Source organism: Myxocyprinus asiaticus, chromosome 5 (genome assembly GCF_019703515.2).
Source record: "Myxocyprinus asiaticus isolate MX2 ecotype Aquarium Trade chromosome 5, UBuf_Myxa_2, whole genome shotgun sequence".
NCBI lineage: Eukaryota > Metazoa > Chordata > Actinopteri > Cypriniformes > Catostomidae > Myxocyprinus > Myxocyprinus asiaticus.
Window position 1 is genome coordinate 35,898,480 of NC_059348.1, and position 18,733 is coordinate 35,917,212.

At 37.3% G+C, this 18,733-nt stretch overlaps 1 protein-coding gene across 1 annotated transcript in view; it reads left to right on the plus strand.

The window, feature by feature from the left end:
- Positions 1-711: 711 nt before the first annotated feature.
- The window catches only part of LOC127441594 (sodium- and chloride-dependent glycine transporter 1-like), a 40,469-nt gene continuing 22,447 nt past the window's right edge, over positions 712-18,733 (plus strand). The window contains exon 1 of the mRNA XM_051699189.1: positions 712-793. Coding sequence (XP_051555149.1) covers positions 752-793 — 42 coding nt within the window. The 5' untranslated portion in view covers positions 712-751. The remainder of the gene's footprint in view (positions 794-18,733) is intronic.

The following is an 18,733-nucleotide window of genomic DNA, read 5'->3' on the forward strand; positions in this document are numbered from 1 at the left end:
ATATATTGCCAACGGCAATAACTACTGAACATTTTACTGATTGTGCTGATTTTATCTGATTGTGATAACCCATGTTTAACGCAAACTTTTCAGAAGTGTCAGTCATATGCAACTTTGTAGTTTTGCACCATGCAAATGGACTTTTTTAGTCCATGCTTCAGGATGTCAGAAAAAGCAACCATCATAGATCATGGACAACTTTCCATTACAGTACAGTTAACTTTAGATTACAGTCACCTAAAAAGTAATCTACTCAACACTTGCCAATAGAAAATGGTAATAAGACAGCCCTGAGAACTGCGATGAATCTAGAAATACTGGGGGAAAAACTAAGGTTAAACTAAAACTAGCAGTCATAGAGTGAAAACTAAACCAAATTGAAAGGACAAATTGAAAATAAATAGAAATAAAAAGCAAATAAAAAACTATAATAATCATGCATTTAAGCAGAGGCAAGGGAATGGATGAGGGAGGCAGAGAGAGTAACCAAAAGGGAGGGAGAGAATGGGTAAGAGGGAGAGAGAGAAAGTGGCGGTGGTGGAGGGGGACCTTCCATGCTGAATGATTAAAAGAGGCGGAGAGGAAACAGAACTCCATCAGATGAAATTAGGTGAAAATAATTCAGGCATTAATCAAGCCTGACCGAAAGGAGGGTGCTCTTTTTTCCCCCCTCTCTGTGCGGAAGCGAAGGGAAAGGTGTGAATGAAGAACTCGAGAATTGAGACAGACAACTACTGGGCACTATCAAATCATGTCGGAGTCCAACAGCAGTGCAGCTTGTGTGGCTGATCAGGTCAGTCCAGTTTTCTATAATATTTGTGTATTATCTCAAGAGAAAAGAGTTTTATTATCCAGCAGACAGGACAAGTAGAACTCTCATGAGAGGGAAATTTGAAATTTTGCTTCTCTTGAGAAAGAGAGTGTGAGTGCCTTAACCGATGCATCAAAGCGGCAATTGTACAGAGCTGCCCGGACGACGGTGCAGGGTCCTGAAAGAACTGAATTAATCAAGACCAAGCATTGTCTGCAGTGCCTTATTTTTCAGCCATCATTCAGGGGGCCTGTGACGACTCAATAGCCCTCAGACCACGTGAGAAAGAGGCTGCAGCTCTTTAAAAACCAGACCACGTGTGGGCCAACTGAAAAGTTTTTATAACAAATTGCAGTGGGCAGTTCTGGCAGTGCTGGTGGAAGGGTATGTGATAAAGTTTCCAAGGAAGTGGGCAGGAGAGTTGTGTTCAAGAGTCAGAGGGAACGAGGAAAGTATCCCAGCTGAAAGGAGGCTGGCCCATATTTCTCCTCTTGTTCTGTCTTCCTTCACCTCTTTTTTAGTCACCAAGGCACTTGTCACTTAAACTTAAACAATCGAAGATTTGTTGGAAATAAAACGTACAGATATCCAATAAGGCACTTTGCGCCTCAAAGATTTATGCGCAGCGCCGATTTTGGTCGCAACCTTTCCTTTGCCTCTGTTTCCGTTTCCCTGTTCTATAAGAGTGTGCAGATCAGGATAAAGTAACTGCCTGTTAATTAAATAAAAACTGACGAGACAAAATGAGGTTGCTTGCAGTATGTGACAAAGATTAAAAAACAAAAATTAACCGCAAGATGTCCTGATTATGTGGTCAGGTTTGAGGATTGGAATATTTTTTTAAAGCTAAATCCATTTATCAGTGTGATCTTGCTTAATCTTGAGTGTTGGTATTAATCTTTAGTCCTTAATTAAATTTGTTTCTATCATATATCTAGAGGTTGGGGAAATTGCATTGTCATTAAGTTATATTCTTGAACAGTTTTTAATGAAGGAAATTACTTTTATTATTTAATTTCTACCATGATGCATTTATAGCGTTGTTATGAGCTGGCCAAATAGACGAAATTTCTGAGAGAAAAAATTTTGTCTTTTCTTTAGTCATGTGAAACCTGCCTTATTTCCCTTAAACTCCTAATTTGTTGTTTTAGAGGGGGTTTGTTTACAACCTTTAACTATTGATTACACTAACCCTAACCTCTATGTTTTGTTTTTGTCTATTATTCATGTCCTTAAGGGGCAGATATGTACTTTTTTGTCCCCAGTCTTATCTATATAGGTCACATTTAGTACATGCATACAATAAATGTGATTCCTTGATGTTAAGGATGTGACCTTTGAAACATTAAGAAGTTCTCACCTGACCTTATCAAGTGGGTAGACAGCAGCTATCCATTCATTCTTAATCTTTGTTTACAGACTTTGAATAATGATCTTAAATGGCATGCATATACAACATAATTTATTAAAGGGGGAAAATTAAGCATCAATAGAATTTTTTTGCTCTTTTGACATAAAAGTTTGATGTACTATGTCGATATATTCTAACTTTCACAACGCAAAGTTCCCTCCTCTGTCCCCTCAGACCATTTATGGAAACTACAGTTACATTTTACATTTAGTCATTTAGCAGATGCTTTTATCCAAAGCGAATTACAAATGAGGAACTTTGCAAGCAACTTGTCATACAAAAGTCAGCAATATCTTCAGTATCACACTGCCAAGTTCTCAAAGTGGCTGGATAAAAGCTAGCGCAGAAAAAAGAGACATGGAAAGGTTTTTAATTTTTTTATTTTAATACTATTACTATTATTATTAAATAGTAAGTGCAATCAGTGTGGTTTGGTTAAGCGCTCGCGGAATAGAAACTAAGCTGTAAAAACTAATTACACTGATATCTTCATGATAGTTCATGACATCACATCCATGAGCACATTAACATATGGCGCCTAGTTTTGTTCTGTGTTAGCTTACTCTTTATAAACTTGCCATTGCTGTACTGCAAATATTGTTGGCTCTTGTGTGATAAATTACTTGTGATATCCCTGAGTTGTAGTAGCTTTGAATAAAAGTGTCTGCTAAATGATTTAATTATTTTTTTTATGTATTATTCAATAACTTAAATACCCTACCCTCCTGAACGTCAGTGTGAGCCAATGTGAACAGTGTTCATTTACTCATTTACATGTATAAGTTGTAAACATGCAGTACAGTAGCAAAAACAGCCTGTTTAATTCTAAGGGTCAGAGGATGGAAAAAAATGGTCATGTAAATCTAAATTGTGTTTTTGAAACCTAGACTTCATAAGTGGACTTCATGGAATAAAAATGAAAATGCTTCAAAAGGGCAGAATATATACCCCTTTTTGCAAAGTTTTGTGTGTGTGTGTGCGTGTGTGTGTGTGTGTGTGTGAACACAGCAGAGGGCATTTGATGAGGTGTGCTGATTTATTTAATGATTGCAACCAGTGCCAGAGCCCCAAGAGGCAGCACAGTCTCAGGTGTCCAGCTGTAGAGCTCGCTCTCTCTCTCTCTCTCTCTCTCTCTCTCACACACACACACACACACACACACACATGCACACGCACAAATACACAGAGAGGAGCAGGTGCATCTACTTCAGTCTCCAGCCTCCAAATTGTGTTGTACGTGTCACTTCTTCATACGGTGGGGAAATATCACCATTTTTCAATTTTGGTTTAAAAATGCACATTTTCCTTTTTTTCAATCCTATAGTAGGCCTAAGCATTTGAATCACTTATTACATTAAAATGGGCCAGTTTATCAGTCACAGCTTTTTCTTTTCTATTTGTTTGTGCTGTACTTTAAATCAAGCTTTGTCTTGTTTGACAGCTTGAGCTCTATGAATAATAGAGCCCTTACATTAGGGCTGGGTATCGCCAGCCACCTCATGATACGATACGTATTACGATACACATGTCACGATTCTATATATCGCAATACATCATGATATCATGATTAGATTTTGATTTCACTTTTAATTTAAATTAATTTGGGTATATTTCAGTCATTATGTCCATTTTGCTTACAAATTTTTACAATGTGAAAGAAATTATCTTTCAGCTAATGCTGTTAATCATTATTCAGGGGGCCTTCTAACTTGTAAAGTACAGTCATATTAATTTTACACATTTTATTTGATCATTAGTTTTTCATCATTTTGGTGAGATTTGAGCTTTTTTTTTTTTTTTTTAATAGTCCATGTATTACATCAATCAAAATTATGTATTGAAATTGCATTTATTATATTGCATATATACAGTATATTGTTACATTTTTGTTTGTTTACATGCCTAATTTGTACTATTTACAATTATTAACTTAAATATTAAAATATGTAGAACAAGCGCTAAAATGGTACTGTCTCTTTAAGACCTGTGGCAGGGACAGGATTTGCAGTGTTTGTTTGGTCGAATGGCTTCTTTACAGCATTCATGCTATATGTGATTAGATTGAAATGTTTCTTTTGTTGTTTTTGATAAATAACTGTTGGACCACTGACCAGCCAGTGGCTAATCATATAAATTTTTTGTAGCATATGTGAAGTATTTACGAGTTTACAAATGAAGAACGTGTGAGAGACGTCCAGCATGTCCGTGAGAGAAACCATGAATCCTGCAGTCTCTTTTGTGCCTCATAGAAGTGTCTCTCACTACATTGAAAATATCACATTACATCACGATACATGGATCTAAGTATTGATACAATATCGTGATATATCAATATTTTATTGTATCTGCACAGTCCTACCTTTCATTAGTTCTGTGATGTGGCTAATTCTGCTGTATGCAATTGCACTGTCTAATGTTATCTGCTAATGTAGAGCATGCTTGACTAGTAATCGAGATAATATGAAAGTCAGAATGAGCCAGTGATTACATAATGTCGAGTCTTATGGGTCAAAATGTCCTCACAATGATGTAGAAGCAGCATTTAGAGATCGAATACAGTTTGTTTTGATTGCAACACTTAATGTTTTGTGTTGTGTGCTGTTACAGATATGCTGTATCTGATTCACATTCAGTGAGCCATGGAGCACCAAATAATAATGGTATTAATGCTCAGAGAGAGAGACTTAGAGAGTTATTGTCTCTTATACAATGCTGCTTTAAAACTAGGGCTGTCAATCGATTAAAAATTTAAATCGAATTAATTACATGATATGTGATTAATTAATCGAATTAATCACATATTTCAATATTTCCTGAGAAAGGCCCTCAAATAACAATAATTCAATATAAGATTAAAACATTATATTAACGTAAATAATTATAAATAAAATATATTTTCTCAATAGAATAATTAAGATTATTAAAATGTATCACTTTATTGGAACTTTATTGGATGAGTAAAGCACTGAAATGGCAATACAAAAAGTGCCTTTAGAAGGTAATATATTGTTTATTTCCATATTACTGAACATAAACCTATCATTGGCAGCAATCCATTTTGCAATTTATTTCATCAATCCGTCCGAGAAAGATTAATTGTAAGGGCTTATCTAAGGACACGTCAATACACATATGCATCTGATGGACATTTTTGGAGCGTCTCACTTTGGTTGCATTGCATTAAACGTAGTTTGAAACGTCTGAGATCCCTGCATTTGGGATTGTGCTCCTTCCAGCTATGTTTAAACACAAAAATACATCCGTCCTTATGTTATGCTGTCGCTGGTTTATTGTCTGTAAAACTGCTGGTTGTCTATACGGGTTTCACTTACTGCCCCCTGCTGAAAACAAATTGCTCAGATGATAAAAATATTCCTATATGCGATCCGGGGACATGATTAATTGCGTTGTGTTTTTAATTTGTTTAACACTTTATTTTTTTATATAATTAATAGCACTGAATTAGCATTTAAAATCAAGAGCCCTATTTAGGTATGTAGCGCTTTGTAGTTACAAAATTGCCCATGTAGAAGTGACCCATGTGCACGGATATAAAGGCATGTGTGGGAATGTACCATCAATAATGTTTATTACATAAAGTTTATGACCTAGCACATGTCAGCATACTGTACAGATCATATGTGCCATAGTGTGTGGGATTGTCAGTTTTTTCTGTGTACTAAGCTCTTTTAAATTGATTTTTGAGTTTGTCTGAGTAACGATCCTTAAACACATGGGTGTCTTATTTACCAATGTGGCGGGGGGGGTTGCTTACTGATAAAGTTACAGGTAAAATGAATCTGTTTCTTACACTGAACAGAAGCCTGAGCAGGTGTTTTGAAATTGTCAGTGTACATATGGATTTAAAGAGGTAAATGGAGAGAGAGAGAGAGAGAGAGAGAGAGAGAGAGAGAGAGAGAGAGACAAAAAAAGAGCAGTTCAGAAGCATATGTGTGCTTGGAGGCAGTGGTCTCACAGTCCACCTCCTGTCTCAAACTAACTGTGCTCCTGGGCATCCAGCTGCGCTCTCTCTCTCTCTCTCTCTCTCTCTCTCTCTCTCTCTCTCTCTCTCTCTCTCTCTCTCTCTCTCTCTCTCTCTCTCTCTCTCTCTCTCTCTCATTTTTCCCTTATTTCTCTCTTCCCTTCATATATCACTCCCATATATAATATGTTGGTAACACTTAAAAGTAAGATTGTATACGTTAACATTACTTAATGCAATAGTAAGCATGGACTAACAATTAACAATACTTACAATTAACTTGCAGCATTTATAAGTCTTGGTTAATGTTCATTTCTATATATGCAAATGCATTTTTATATTAAAAGTTGTACATGTTAGTATAAATTAGTTTAAGTTTGATGATTTTGTTAGGGGCATATGCTTACCATATTCTTTATGTAGTGTTTCTAAACTACATTAGTGTTGTTATATACATCAGTAAATCAAGACACTTCCTAAATTGTCGGCTTCACATTGGCTGTCTTAGCTGCATGAAAAGCTAAATTTTGAATAAATTATACAAAAAAGTGTTCAGCAGGCATGTTTGTTCATTACAATGCTCCACAACTGAAAAAAAAAAAAAAAAAAAATATATATATATATATATATATATATATATATATACAGTTTCCATGAGTAGTTAATGGTGGTTGTTGTAATCTAGATTATTTATTCGATTAATAGTGCAGCCCTTGTATACATTATTGCAATATGAAGTACATGAACTAACAATGAACTATAGTAAATTTATGGATTAACACTAAGATTAATAGATTCTCTTAAACATTTTTCAGTCCAAGATACCTAATTCATTAAATAATGTTAACCTATAAAAACTTGCTGGGAAGTGTGGCCAATGCTTTATAAATCATTCTTTTCACACCCATTTGAACTCATCCAATAGATTCTTTTGGGTTTTTTTTTCCTAACATTCATCATTGAAGATAAGTCACTTGGCCATGTTGCCTTCATGTACTTCATGGCAAGGTGAAGGTTGTCTGCCTGAACAGATGTCATTGCTGCCAGCATTAGTGACCTTCACTCGGGTACTGTCCTAAGGTTCACACACACTCACCCCTCCCAATCTCACTTTCAAACCATCATTGCCTCCATTGCTTGCACTTTCTGACTTATGCCGCCTCTTACCGGCACCTGGTTCTTCTCTGTGTGTTGAGTCTGTTTTGAATCTCTCTTGCTCATTTATATTTTAGCACTGTTGTCCCACTGTTTTATTAACAGTAGCGCAAAGAGGTTACTCAGTGATTAAAGTCAACATAAAACAGTGTCCGCAATCCATTTGACTTCCGAAATGTAATGTATTTCCAAAATAACTGGATATTCAACAAGAAACAATGTTGGACAGGACTTGATTTTATCCATTGGGAATTGATTAGGTTGTGAAAAATGGCCAGAATGGAGCCAGACTTCGCTTCTGAAACGTATCAGGACCCATTGGTTGAAACATAAGCAGCTTTGGTGGTGTAGCTTAAAAGGAAAGTTGTTTGTAAAGGCAGAGCAAGTTATTACATTTTGAAAACAGATTAAGAATACAAACATTTTATATATATATATATATATATATATATATTAAACTACACTGATGAATTGTGCACTGTCAGACCAGGAATGTGAATTAAAGTAAATAGGGTCAATTTTGATGTTGACTTTAGTGTTGAAAACACTGAACAGGTGTCCCAGGGGTCCGCAGGTCAATCACCCCGTGATATTGAAACGGTCACTCCCGTGACCTTTAATAACCATCTTCCTGAGGGTCTATCACCCTGTGATCTTGAAGCTCCAACTCCCAAAGCCTTTAATAATCCCCCATGTTCTTGTTCAGATGAAGAAATGAAATAAAATTGTACAGTGCAATCTTTTTATGCATGTATTAGCCATGTTTAGCGTTCGTGGTAGAGCTACACTGGTGGCCAAAAGTTTGGAATAATGTACAGATTTTGATTTTTCGGAAGGGAATTGGTACTTTAATTCACCACAGTGGCATTCAACTGATCACAAAGTATAGTCAGGACATTACTGATATAAAAAACAGCACCATCACTATTTGAAAAAGTCATTTTTGATCAAATCTAGACAGGCCCCATTTCCAGCAACCATCACTCCAACACCTTATCCTTGAGTGATCATGCTAAATTGCTAATTTGGTACTAGAAAATCACATTCCATTATATCAAACACATTTGAAAGCTATTTGGTTTGTTAAATGAAGCTTAACATTGTATTTGTGTTTGTTTTTGAGTTGCCATAGTATGCAATAGACTGGCATGTCTTAAGGTCAATATTAGGTCAAAAATGGCAAAAAAACGGCTTTCTCTAGAAACTCATCAGTCAGTTATTGTTTTGAGGAATGAAGGCTATACAATGCTTGAAATTGCCAAAAAAACTGAAGATTTCATACAAAGGTGTACACTACAGTCTTCAAAGACAAAGTACAACTGGCTCTATCAAGGACAGAAAGAGATGTGGAAGGCCAGATGTACAACTAAACAAGAGGATAAGTACATCAGAGCCTCACATGTCCTCAGCTGACAGCTTCATTGAATTCAACCAGTTTAATGTACAACAGTAAAGACAAGACTCAGGGGTGCAGGCCTTATGGAAAGATTTGCAAAAACCAGACAGCCACATCTATTGCAAGTGCTACAGGAAGCGTGGGGTGAAATGTCACCTGAGTATCTGGACAAACTGACAGCTAAAATGCCAAGGATCTGCAAAGCTGTCCTTGCTGCATGTGGAGGATTTTTTGATGAGAACTCTTTGAAGTAGTTATGTACATTTGTACATTATTCCAAATTTGGCCGCCAGTGTACATGTTTAATTTCTTTTGTTCAGAAAGTTAAGATCAGGAATATATAAGGAACAGTGGTTAGTTAACAGTGTTATTGACAAAGGTCTAGACCGAATTACTCAATCACATTCTTCTAAGAATTAAGGGCATTTAAAACATAATGCTGCAGCTTGGTTTATAAATCATGTTTGTGAGTTCATTTTTTAGCATTCATATGTACCCCTTTTTAAAAAGAAGTGTACTCTGTAACAAAGAATCACTGTTATTTTTGCATTCTATTATTAAGATTCATTCTGTAAACACATTTTGTTTGTCTTTTGAACAAGTGTGTTTTGGCCAACCCCACTGCCACCTTTGCAGCTGTCACAGCAATGAGTCTACTTGTTTCCTGACCATAGGGCAAAGATGTTCTGTGTAAATACAACTTTTTTTTTGCACAATATGTCATCTAAAGCACTGACTGTTGGGCATGCTAAATGTTGTGCAGAATGATTTAGGCTTTGCTGGTTCACACTGTCTGGGGGAAGTTTAGGGTATCACAGGCATACAGGAAGGAATGCCCGAGAGCTTTTGAGGGAGAGAGTTGGTCTCACAGCAAAGAAGTCACTCAGTCATGGTTTCAGCAGACACTAAGCTCTGCACATGCCATGACAAACTGAGCCCTCAGGATGAGGGAGAGATGAAAAAGTCAGCACTCAGATCTGTCAGGCCAGGAGAACAGCGTCATATCCACATGCTTTATTTACCCCCCAATATCACATGCACTATATTGTATTATTTATTTATTTATTTATTTATTTTTATTTATTTATTTTTTTTACAGGTAGGTCTTTCTCTGGTAATTTTTTTCGCTTATTCAGATTATTTTTCTTTTTAGATTCTTTAACAAAACATTTAGGTAGCCCACTTTTTTTTAGTGCAATGAGATGTCTAAAGGGGGTCGCACCCCAGACGTGTCTGGCGGTTGACATGGCGCATTCTAAAATCGAAACAACTGTTTTCAATGAAGATATGCCCAGCTATGACTCCGAAGGCTGCTCTAATTTATGTCATGCCACGTAGTGCAACTCGCAAATTTTCCATTAAATTCGACCCAAATAATTTTCAAATGACATGGATTATTTACTAGCATTGTTCATTCTTGCAGTAGAGAAAAACCTTGGTAACTTTTGTGTGCACTGTCTGCCACCTGAACCGCATCGACGTGCCATGTGTTTGATACCTGTGCCGTGTCCTAGCCATGACATGGGGAGGCACTAAGGGCCATAGCTAGCATGCGCATTAGCGGGTTGATTGACAGGCGATGTCTGTATCTAAAAGGTGATTGACTTTTTTACCTGTAAGAAGGTACTTCCTTTCTACATCCTTAGACCGTTGGGCGCTAGAGCTTTTCGGTTGGGTGTTCCACTTTCTCCCATTCATTTAAATAAAAGTGGCCTGTCTTAAATAAAGGTGTCTCGCCTTACCACATGTGATCGAATCACCCGAGATGCATCTAAATACCAGGTGTGAACAGGGTCTAAAATGTTTTTAAGATGTTGTTCTTGAGAGAAGTTTGTGTAGAGGAAAAATTGTTCGCAAACCATATTGATGTTTGATTTGTGAGTAAATAATTGTTTTGAGAAGGTTCTTTTGAGATAATTCTGAATGATTCATTAGCAAATTAGTCTGAATCATCATGAATTTTAAAAATTCTTATCCTTGTGTTCTTTAAAGTTACCTGAAATTCTGGTTTCTATATCTTGTTGATCAAAATCTGATACTAATTGTCTCTGAAGATGTCTGTCAGTCTGAAAAATTTGCATCCATTAAATGCAAAAATGTAATTGACGTTTCCATCCCCGAATGCCTTCAGTGGGAATTTAAATACAGGCTAATTGGCCATCTTGAGCTTATTGGAATTTAAATTGAATTGTTCCCTAAAGTCAGTCATTCCATAACAAATTGATTTCTTTCTTTGTTTAGGGACCAATACTTATAGCTCTGCATTGGACAGTTTACTAACAAGTGCTGCATCGCAATACTGCATGGCAGTCAGCACAGTGCAAATCAGAACTGAATACAATGAATTAACAGAGAAAGGCCAATGGATATGTCTTACTATATAATATGTTGAAATGCTTTAGGACAAGGTTATATGAGCACTACAATGAATGTGTGTGTGTATAGTGTTTGCAGAGCAGGTGAACAGCTTGCAATGGCTCACAATTCTGCAGGCTACACTCCGTCATCATTCTCATTGAGCACTAATTAAATGATCTCATTATATGAAGCATGTGGGTGCAGCTAGACCTGGTTGTCTGTACAAATCAGTGCTCAACATTATCCACAGGCCTGAGCAGCTTTTTGACTTTGTGGAGCATTGAAACTATTCTTAAGGTATCATCATTATAGATAAAGCAGACTGATTTTATTTATAAAAACATGATGAGATCTGATAGGTAAGGGATAAAATACAGTCAGTCAGAACAAGAAATCGCATAATAAACCCCAACAGTGTGATCAGGACCCTGACACGAAGCAAATTTGGGTTGAAATTATTTTATTATGTGTGTAGGAAGAGTCTGTGGAGTAGACACTAGCACTGATATGTAGGAAATAATTTGCCTGGAACAGGTCAATTATACAGCTTAGAAAAATATTTGACTGTGTTATACTGTGATTGCTAAATCAGAGTTAAGTATTCCAGAGAGTGCCGTTAAAAATTATTACACAAATGTTCTCTGACATAGCAGCAAAATAAAGAAACAGAAAGTACCAAATTGGAATTTATAGTGCATTGTCTTGTAAACTAAAGACACTTCAATATTCTGTCAAGCTGTGAAAACCTGCAGCAGTATAGCTAGTTGCAACTAATTTTAAAATATGTTCCATTGGCACTCACTGACTGGAGCCACACCTCCAGGCCCCTCCCATTTCCCCACCAATGGCCCAAGGGTAGAACAGATCCTGCATGGAACGGTGTCAGTCTTCTCTGAGCTATTAGACTGACCTAGAAAGAGTTCTTCTGACCCTGCTTACATACTGATGCGTGCCTGAATGCTGTCGATTCCTGCTTGAGTAAGGGCTACTCTGGGGTATACAATGCAGTATTTTAAGGTAAGATTGAAAGAAGATGGATGCAGTTCAGGGAAGAAAAACATTTTCTTTTATTTAAAAAAATATATCTATCTATCTATCTCTCTATCTATCTATCTATCTATCTATCTATCTATCTAATGAGGTCTCGGATAAGTTAAAGGGCTCATTTATGCAAACCAGTGGCTGTTGTTCCAAACCAGTTTGACTTTTTGCCTTCTGTGGAACACAAAAGAGATGTTAGTCTGAATGTTAGCCTTAGTTACCATTCACTGTCATGGCATCTATTTCCCATACAATGAAAGTGAAGAGTGATCGAGGCTCTCAGTCCCTTAGATATTTCTAAGATCTCCTATTGTGTTCCATGGAAGAAAGAAAGTCAAAAAGGGTTGGAACATCATGTAACAGAATTTTTATTTAAAAAATGGAACTGTCCCTTTAAGAGCTCATAATTTGTGGATGAACTTGTCAAGAAAATCATTCAGAAATGACGAATACTAGTATATCATTTTGTGAATTGAAAGTCGTAACAAGTAACTAGGAATTAGAAACTAGTGAGTTTCAGAAAAGTGCTTTTAGGTTCTTTAATCTCTGGTGAAATTAGATTCAAGCACTCAATAATGGGTAGATCCCATTTTGCATATTGAACAGACAGTCTTACGTGGAATGCTGCCATACATGCCATGAACTGTGTGTATGGCAAGGCATGTTTATTTAGTCATAATTGAAACATTGTGTAACAGTGGTGTAGTAACATGGCATGAGGAATTAAGGAGATGGATTTTTGTCATTCTGAATTTAACATGTTGATTCATAATTCAATGATTAATGATGATGCTTTGATGTGGACGTAGGAAGGGCCCTAGAAAGTGTTTGACTCCAGGTTTTTAGAAAACCACTATTTGTTTAGAAGCTTGTTTGGGGGCATTGCCATTAAAACAAGGGACATCATAAGGTAATAGTAATATCATGGAGTGCATTTGGCTATGTATAATGGCCAATTTCTTGGCTCTTATGTGACCATGGATAGCAGTTTTCAGACCTAATGACTCCTGTAAGAATGCAAACCAAGCTTCCCAGTGTTTAACAGTTGGCAACAGGCATTACAGATTGAAGGTAGACTCTTGCTTTCTCCAAACGTGAACTGCTGTATCACAAAGCTGCTTATTCACTTCTGTAGTAAGTTTCTATCTTTGTACATTTAGCAACTCTCTTGTGAAGTGTCTGTCTGTAAATTCATGCCAGTGAGCTGCGACTTGTGACTACTGTTTCTTTTGGACAATATACGTTCATCAGTGTCTGAGCAAATGCAGTGAATACTCAATGCTTTAATCATTGTGCAGTTTTTGTGACCAATTCACCTGCAATTTGGTGTCAACTTTGGAACGTAACTGCCACATGTTGGCTAAAACTCACACATGAAAGTCATAATTGTCAGATGTCTTTTGACACATACAGGGATATCTTTGCATATATTAATTTGCCATTGGCTCCTTTTCAGGTAGTGTGTCTATTATTTTTCCACTGCCTATACACTGGACTACCAGATGTCATGCTCGTAGCAGTAATTACATCATCAGATGGCTTACAATAAACAGAGAATATCAGGGAGAAGGAAACACTTGGAGAACTGGATTAGCATGTGTTGCTGGGACTGATGTAACAGACTTTTTAGACTGTGTAAATTTCTCTCATATAGGGGTGTATGCAAGAGTGTGTGTTGATTGAGCTTGACTGACGTGAACTTTTAGTGACCTGACACTCGGGCCACCATCACTTCCCCACTTTTTGTGTCTTTTGCCCAGGTTTGGGATACCCTGCCTTGAGTCACCATTGCAAATGATTGATCAAGCATGAGAAGTGTGTTTTCACAGTCTGAGCCAATGAGAGGGCAGGAATGTGACCCGCTGCTCACAGGGTGAGAAGCCGCAGCTCTGCATCTTTAGCAGAATTACTTTCACCTCACAGAGTTTGAATAATGGCTTCTTTAAGCACTGTTCACGCTGGTTAATTTCATTCTAGTTGAGGAGAATGAACCCGCCCTTGTTTACTCCTTGAGTGTTTTTTAGGGGCCTTAACTAAAGGAGTTAAGTTAACCAGGACTGGTGAAATATGGAAGACACCTACTTGTCCATCTTTAGTTTCATTTGTCTTAAGGAATGAATTCGCTGGGGCCTTCTCACCTTTTTCTTCCAAGCTTTAGTATTGGGAATTTTCATTAATGTAAAGATTTTTTTCTTTGTATTTTAAGGTACACTTGTTAAATTCAGCTCTTTCCTGTCCCTGTCATTGTTAGGACAAACAGGTAGGCCCACTTCAAACCTGCGGCGCTGGTTGAGACCAAAGTTGACATGTTGGGTCGCTCAGACAAACAGAGTAAAGCTTTGAAAAGGCAACAGTGTTCACTTCACAGAAAGGTAACCTACAAATGGCTTACTTTTAACTCTTTACATTAACTTTACAACAGGAGTAGGAAAACAATTAGGCCTATTGATTTAACGATCTTATAAATAACGTGTTAAAAAAGCAATTCAAGCATGAAGTACATTTGTTTTTTATGAGCCGCGTCAATAGGGGCAGTTGAGTGCACCTCAACAAACCTCATAAGCAGCGCAGCCACAGAATAAGAGCAGGTCACACAGGTCATGTTCTTGTCAGCTTGGCGAAGCACAACAGAATACAGGGATCATGATATGTGATTTTTAAAGTTTCAACTACTTTTTTCTTAACACAGTGTCCTAGAAACGCAGCATATGTGATGCTGAATACCAGTGAGATACTCCAGAAGCGGACAGATTTACGAATTCAGTGCAAATGGAGTGCTGTCGACTGAAGGGTTATATATGCAATATATTTTGACCTGACTATCTGAATTGTTATGTTTATTATAGGCCATACATCTTATATTTATAATTATTTGAATTATTATGTATCATTTACAGTATATTTAATTATATTTATTTAGGGGCCTCTCTCAGCAAATAATCATTATATGTGATTAATTGCAATTTAATCATTCGATTAAATAATCAGCATGTCATGTAATTAATTAGAATTAACATTTTTAATTGATTGACAGCCCTAGAAAAAGTATTGTAACATAAAAAAAAACGTCACATTTAACTTTCACTTAATGGACCCTTTTCACAGACTTTGAATGAACAATGCCTTCTATCTTTTTAGCTGTGAAAATCTAGCAATTTTATATATATTTTCAATTTTGTAATTATTGTGTAATTATTTGTAATTATAAGTGTATATTTATAACATTATTCTTTGTATATTTGTCTATATTACCCTGTCATTAATCTATAAGCAACAGCCTAATAATAATAATAATAATAATAATAATAATAAAACACAGTCACCACTTCTTCGACTCAATGGGGTTTCAAATTCAGCTGCTGAGGGAACGACAGTAAATTTGGCATCTTTCTGTCTTTCTGACTGCCGTATTCCACAGCCCTTTTTTTCTTTTTCTATTTCTTTTGGTAAGTCATGGAATTTAAATATTGGATTTTTATTCTTTTTCTGTTGGACCAAATGGGAAAATGATATTTGCTTTGATCTCCTGTTCTCAGCTATAGGAGTTCACCCTGCTAGTTTACTTGTTATAATTTATGTGAAAAGAGTCCATTGCATGAGATTAATTTTTCTCCCCTTTTCTCCCCAATTTGGCATGCCCAATTCTCAATGCGCTCTTAGTCTTCGTGGTGGCGTAGTGACTCGCCTCAATCCAGGTGGCGGAGGATGAATCTCAGTTGCCTCCGCGTCTGAAACAGTCAATCCGTGCATCTTATCACGTGGCTTGTTGAGCGCGTTACCACTGAGACCTAGTGCGTGTGGAGGCTCACGCTATTCTCCGCGGCATCCACACACAACTCACCATGTGCCCCACCGAGAGCGAGACATTATAGCGACCACGAGGAGGTTAACCTAACGTGACTCTACCCACCCTAGCAACCAGGCCAATTGGTTGCTTAGGAAGCCTGACTGGAGTCACTCAGCACGCCCTGGATTCGAACTTGCGACTCCAGGTGTGGTAGCCAGCGTCTTTACTTGTTGAGCTACCCAGGCCCCTTTTCATTGTTTTTTTGGCATTGAACACAACCATTGTGGTCTTACCTCTGACCTTGATAAACAAACCAGGGGTGAATGTCTTGCTGAAGTCTTTGAACAAGCCTGTTGTATGCCTCTTCTCATCCTCTCCTGAGGAAAATTAATGCCTCAATCAGCAGAGAAGGTGAAAATGTTGCCTTTGAAATGTGACATGGGGGTCAGTAGAGGGCACTGAAAAAGAAAATGGTCAGCTTCAAAGGGGAATGGACTTGTGTGTTCCCCAACCATTTCAATAGAGCTTAGAGCACATTTCCTCCTTTTAACCTGTCTTCAGTCACATCTTTGTCTCTCACTCTCTTTTTTACTTCCTCTCTCTTGGTTTTTTTGCTTGTTCCTGTGTCATTATTTTAATCTCCTCCTTTATTTAAACTCACCAGCATGATGGGAATGTTGCAGTTTACTAGCAGCATTAGTCAGCAGCGAGTCACTGATCTCCTTTACGTTTGGATCTGTGCAGCCTTGTGAAGTTTTGCTGCCCAGGGTGAGTTTTGGAATCATGGGCTATTTTTTACAAAGTTCACTGCATTGGCCACACCTTTGACATCTTGACTTCAGAAAGCAGATAGTCATACATTTATTTAAGAGAGAGTGCCCAAACTGTTATCACATCACTCCTCTCAGGGTAAATAATGAAATGATATTTTAATAGCTTTATACTGCAGTGCCATGAGTTAATGTAACACATAAATCAGGTGAGCTGGCAAATTTGCTGAGGTGTGAAAGGTCCCCTGTGTGTTTGTGTGTTTACCCAGTGAAAAAGTTGGCAGGCACAAACAGGGCACATAATGTCGCTCAACCATCTGTTATTGAACTATGAGAATAAAAAAAGAAACTGTGCTGCTGTCATTCAAAGGCTTTTGGCTGCCATGGGTGCTAGATTCTCTTCACCTGTTGAATGTTTAAGGTTGTAGGAAAGGAAACTGTGAAACAATCACCTTTTATGTAAATATATGGTCATAAGCAGATGTCAAGATAATGGTAGTGTTGTTGTGAGGCAGTTGTTTTGTAGATGCAGCGTTATGGAGGTCTGTCACTACAGGTAAATGGCTCAATGAGGCTGGTAATTGGTGATTGTGTTGGAAGAGTTAGCTAACAACAACATTTCAATAATTATCAGGTTTGCTTTGGTTTTCATGCTGGGTTGACTATTGTAGATTAAATAAACATGGGTTTTTACATGGGTTTTAACCACTGGAATCATATATTCCCATTTTCTGAACTGAATAGAATCTGTTCCTTCCTTCCATTTAGCCACTAAGCACACACTTTTAGCCAAAGCGACTTACAAATTAAGAACATAAGCAATTTGTAGTACAAAAGTCAACAATATCTGCAGTAATGAACTGTTAAGTGTTTCTTCTTCCTTCCTATCTTCCCTCCTTCCTTCCTTCTTTTTATTTTGTTTACTTATTTTATTCCTTCTCTTTTACCTTCCTTCTTTCCTTTCCTATTTACTTTACTTTTGTTTTTCCTTCCTTTTCCTTTCCTCTTTACTCTTCTTTTGTTTTTTTCTTCCTTCCTTCCTTCCTTCCTTCCCTCTTTTTGCCTTCATTCAACCATTCCACCATTCCTTCATTTCTTTCTTTCTGTCTTTCTTTCTTTCTTTCTTTCTTTCTTTCTTTGAGTCAGGTCCCCATGAGACTTTGTGAGTGTGTGTGATTGTGTCTAAGTCTTTTGTAAAAGGGCAGATGGGCCCAGCTGGGTGATCCCTCTCTCTCTCTCTCTCTCTCTCTCTCTCTCTCTCTCTCTCTCTCTCTCTCTCTTCTCTCTCTCTCTCTCTCTCACTGTGTGTGTGTGCTCAGCAAGACAGATCCATGGAGCAAACGGTGACAGCTCAAACACCTGGGCATTCCACAGAGCAGCACAGTGGCAGGGATCATAGAGTGCAAAGGATAAAGATTTGATATATATAGTATTAAACCACCTTAGATATCTAGACATAACCAAGCAAATATTTCATGACCATAATGCTTATTTCTCAGTAGAAATTGATTGAGTGGAACAATTTACATTAATAAATTAATCCACTCCAGTCAGTCTCTCAATTTTTCTCTAACAACCACTGAACCACATGCACAAGACTGCAAAGGATACATCCACTACCTTCAAAAATCAACTAGATGATGGCATCTTAGTAAACAGAGTGTAACTTGTTGAATTCCTACCTCTGAATACTCTTTGCAAAGGCAGCATTTTAAGCTTTCAGACAGCCTCTGAAAGATTTTAGGTTCAGAAGCAAAAAAACTAGTTGTCAAAAGAGTTCTCACCAGGTTTGTTGTGTTCTTGTTCAAAATACAGAAATGTAGCATATTTATGTTGGGCTGTTAGGCAAACAAGAATAGTTTGAGTTATTGTTCAAATAACTGATGTACATGTGTCTGTGCACTGGGAGCAAAGGCCCAGGGAGCTTAGACTCAGATGCTGTGTGTGTGTGTGTGTGTGTGTGTGTGTGTGTGTGTGTGTGTGTGTGTGTGTGTGTGTGTGTGTGTGTGCCTCAAGTAAACA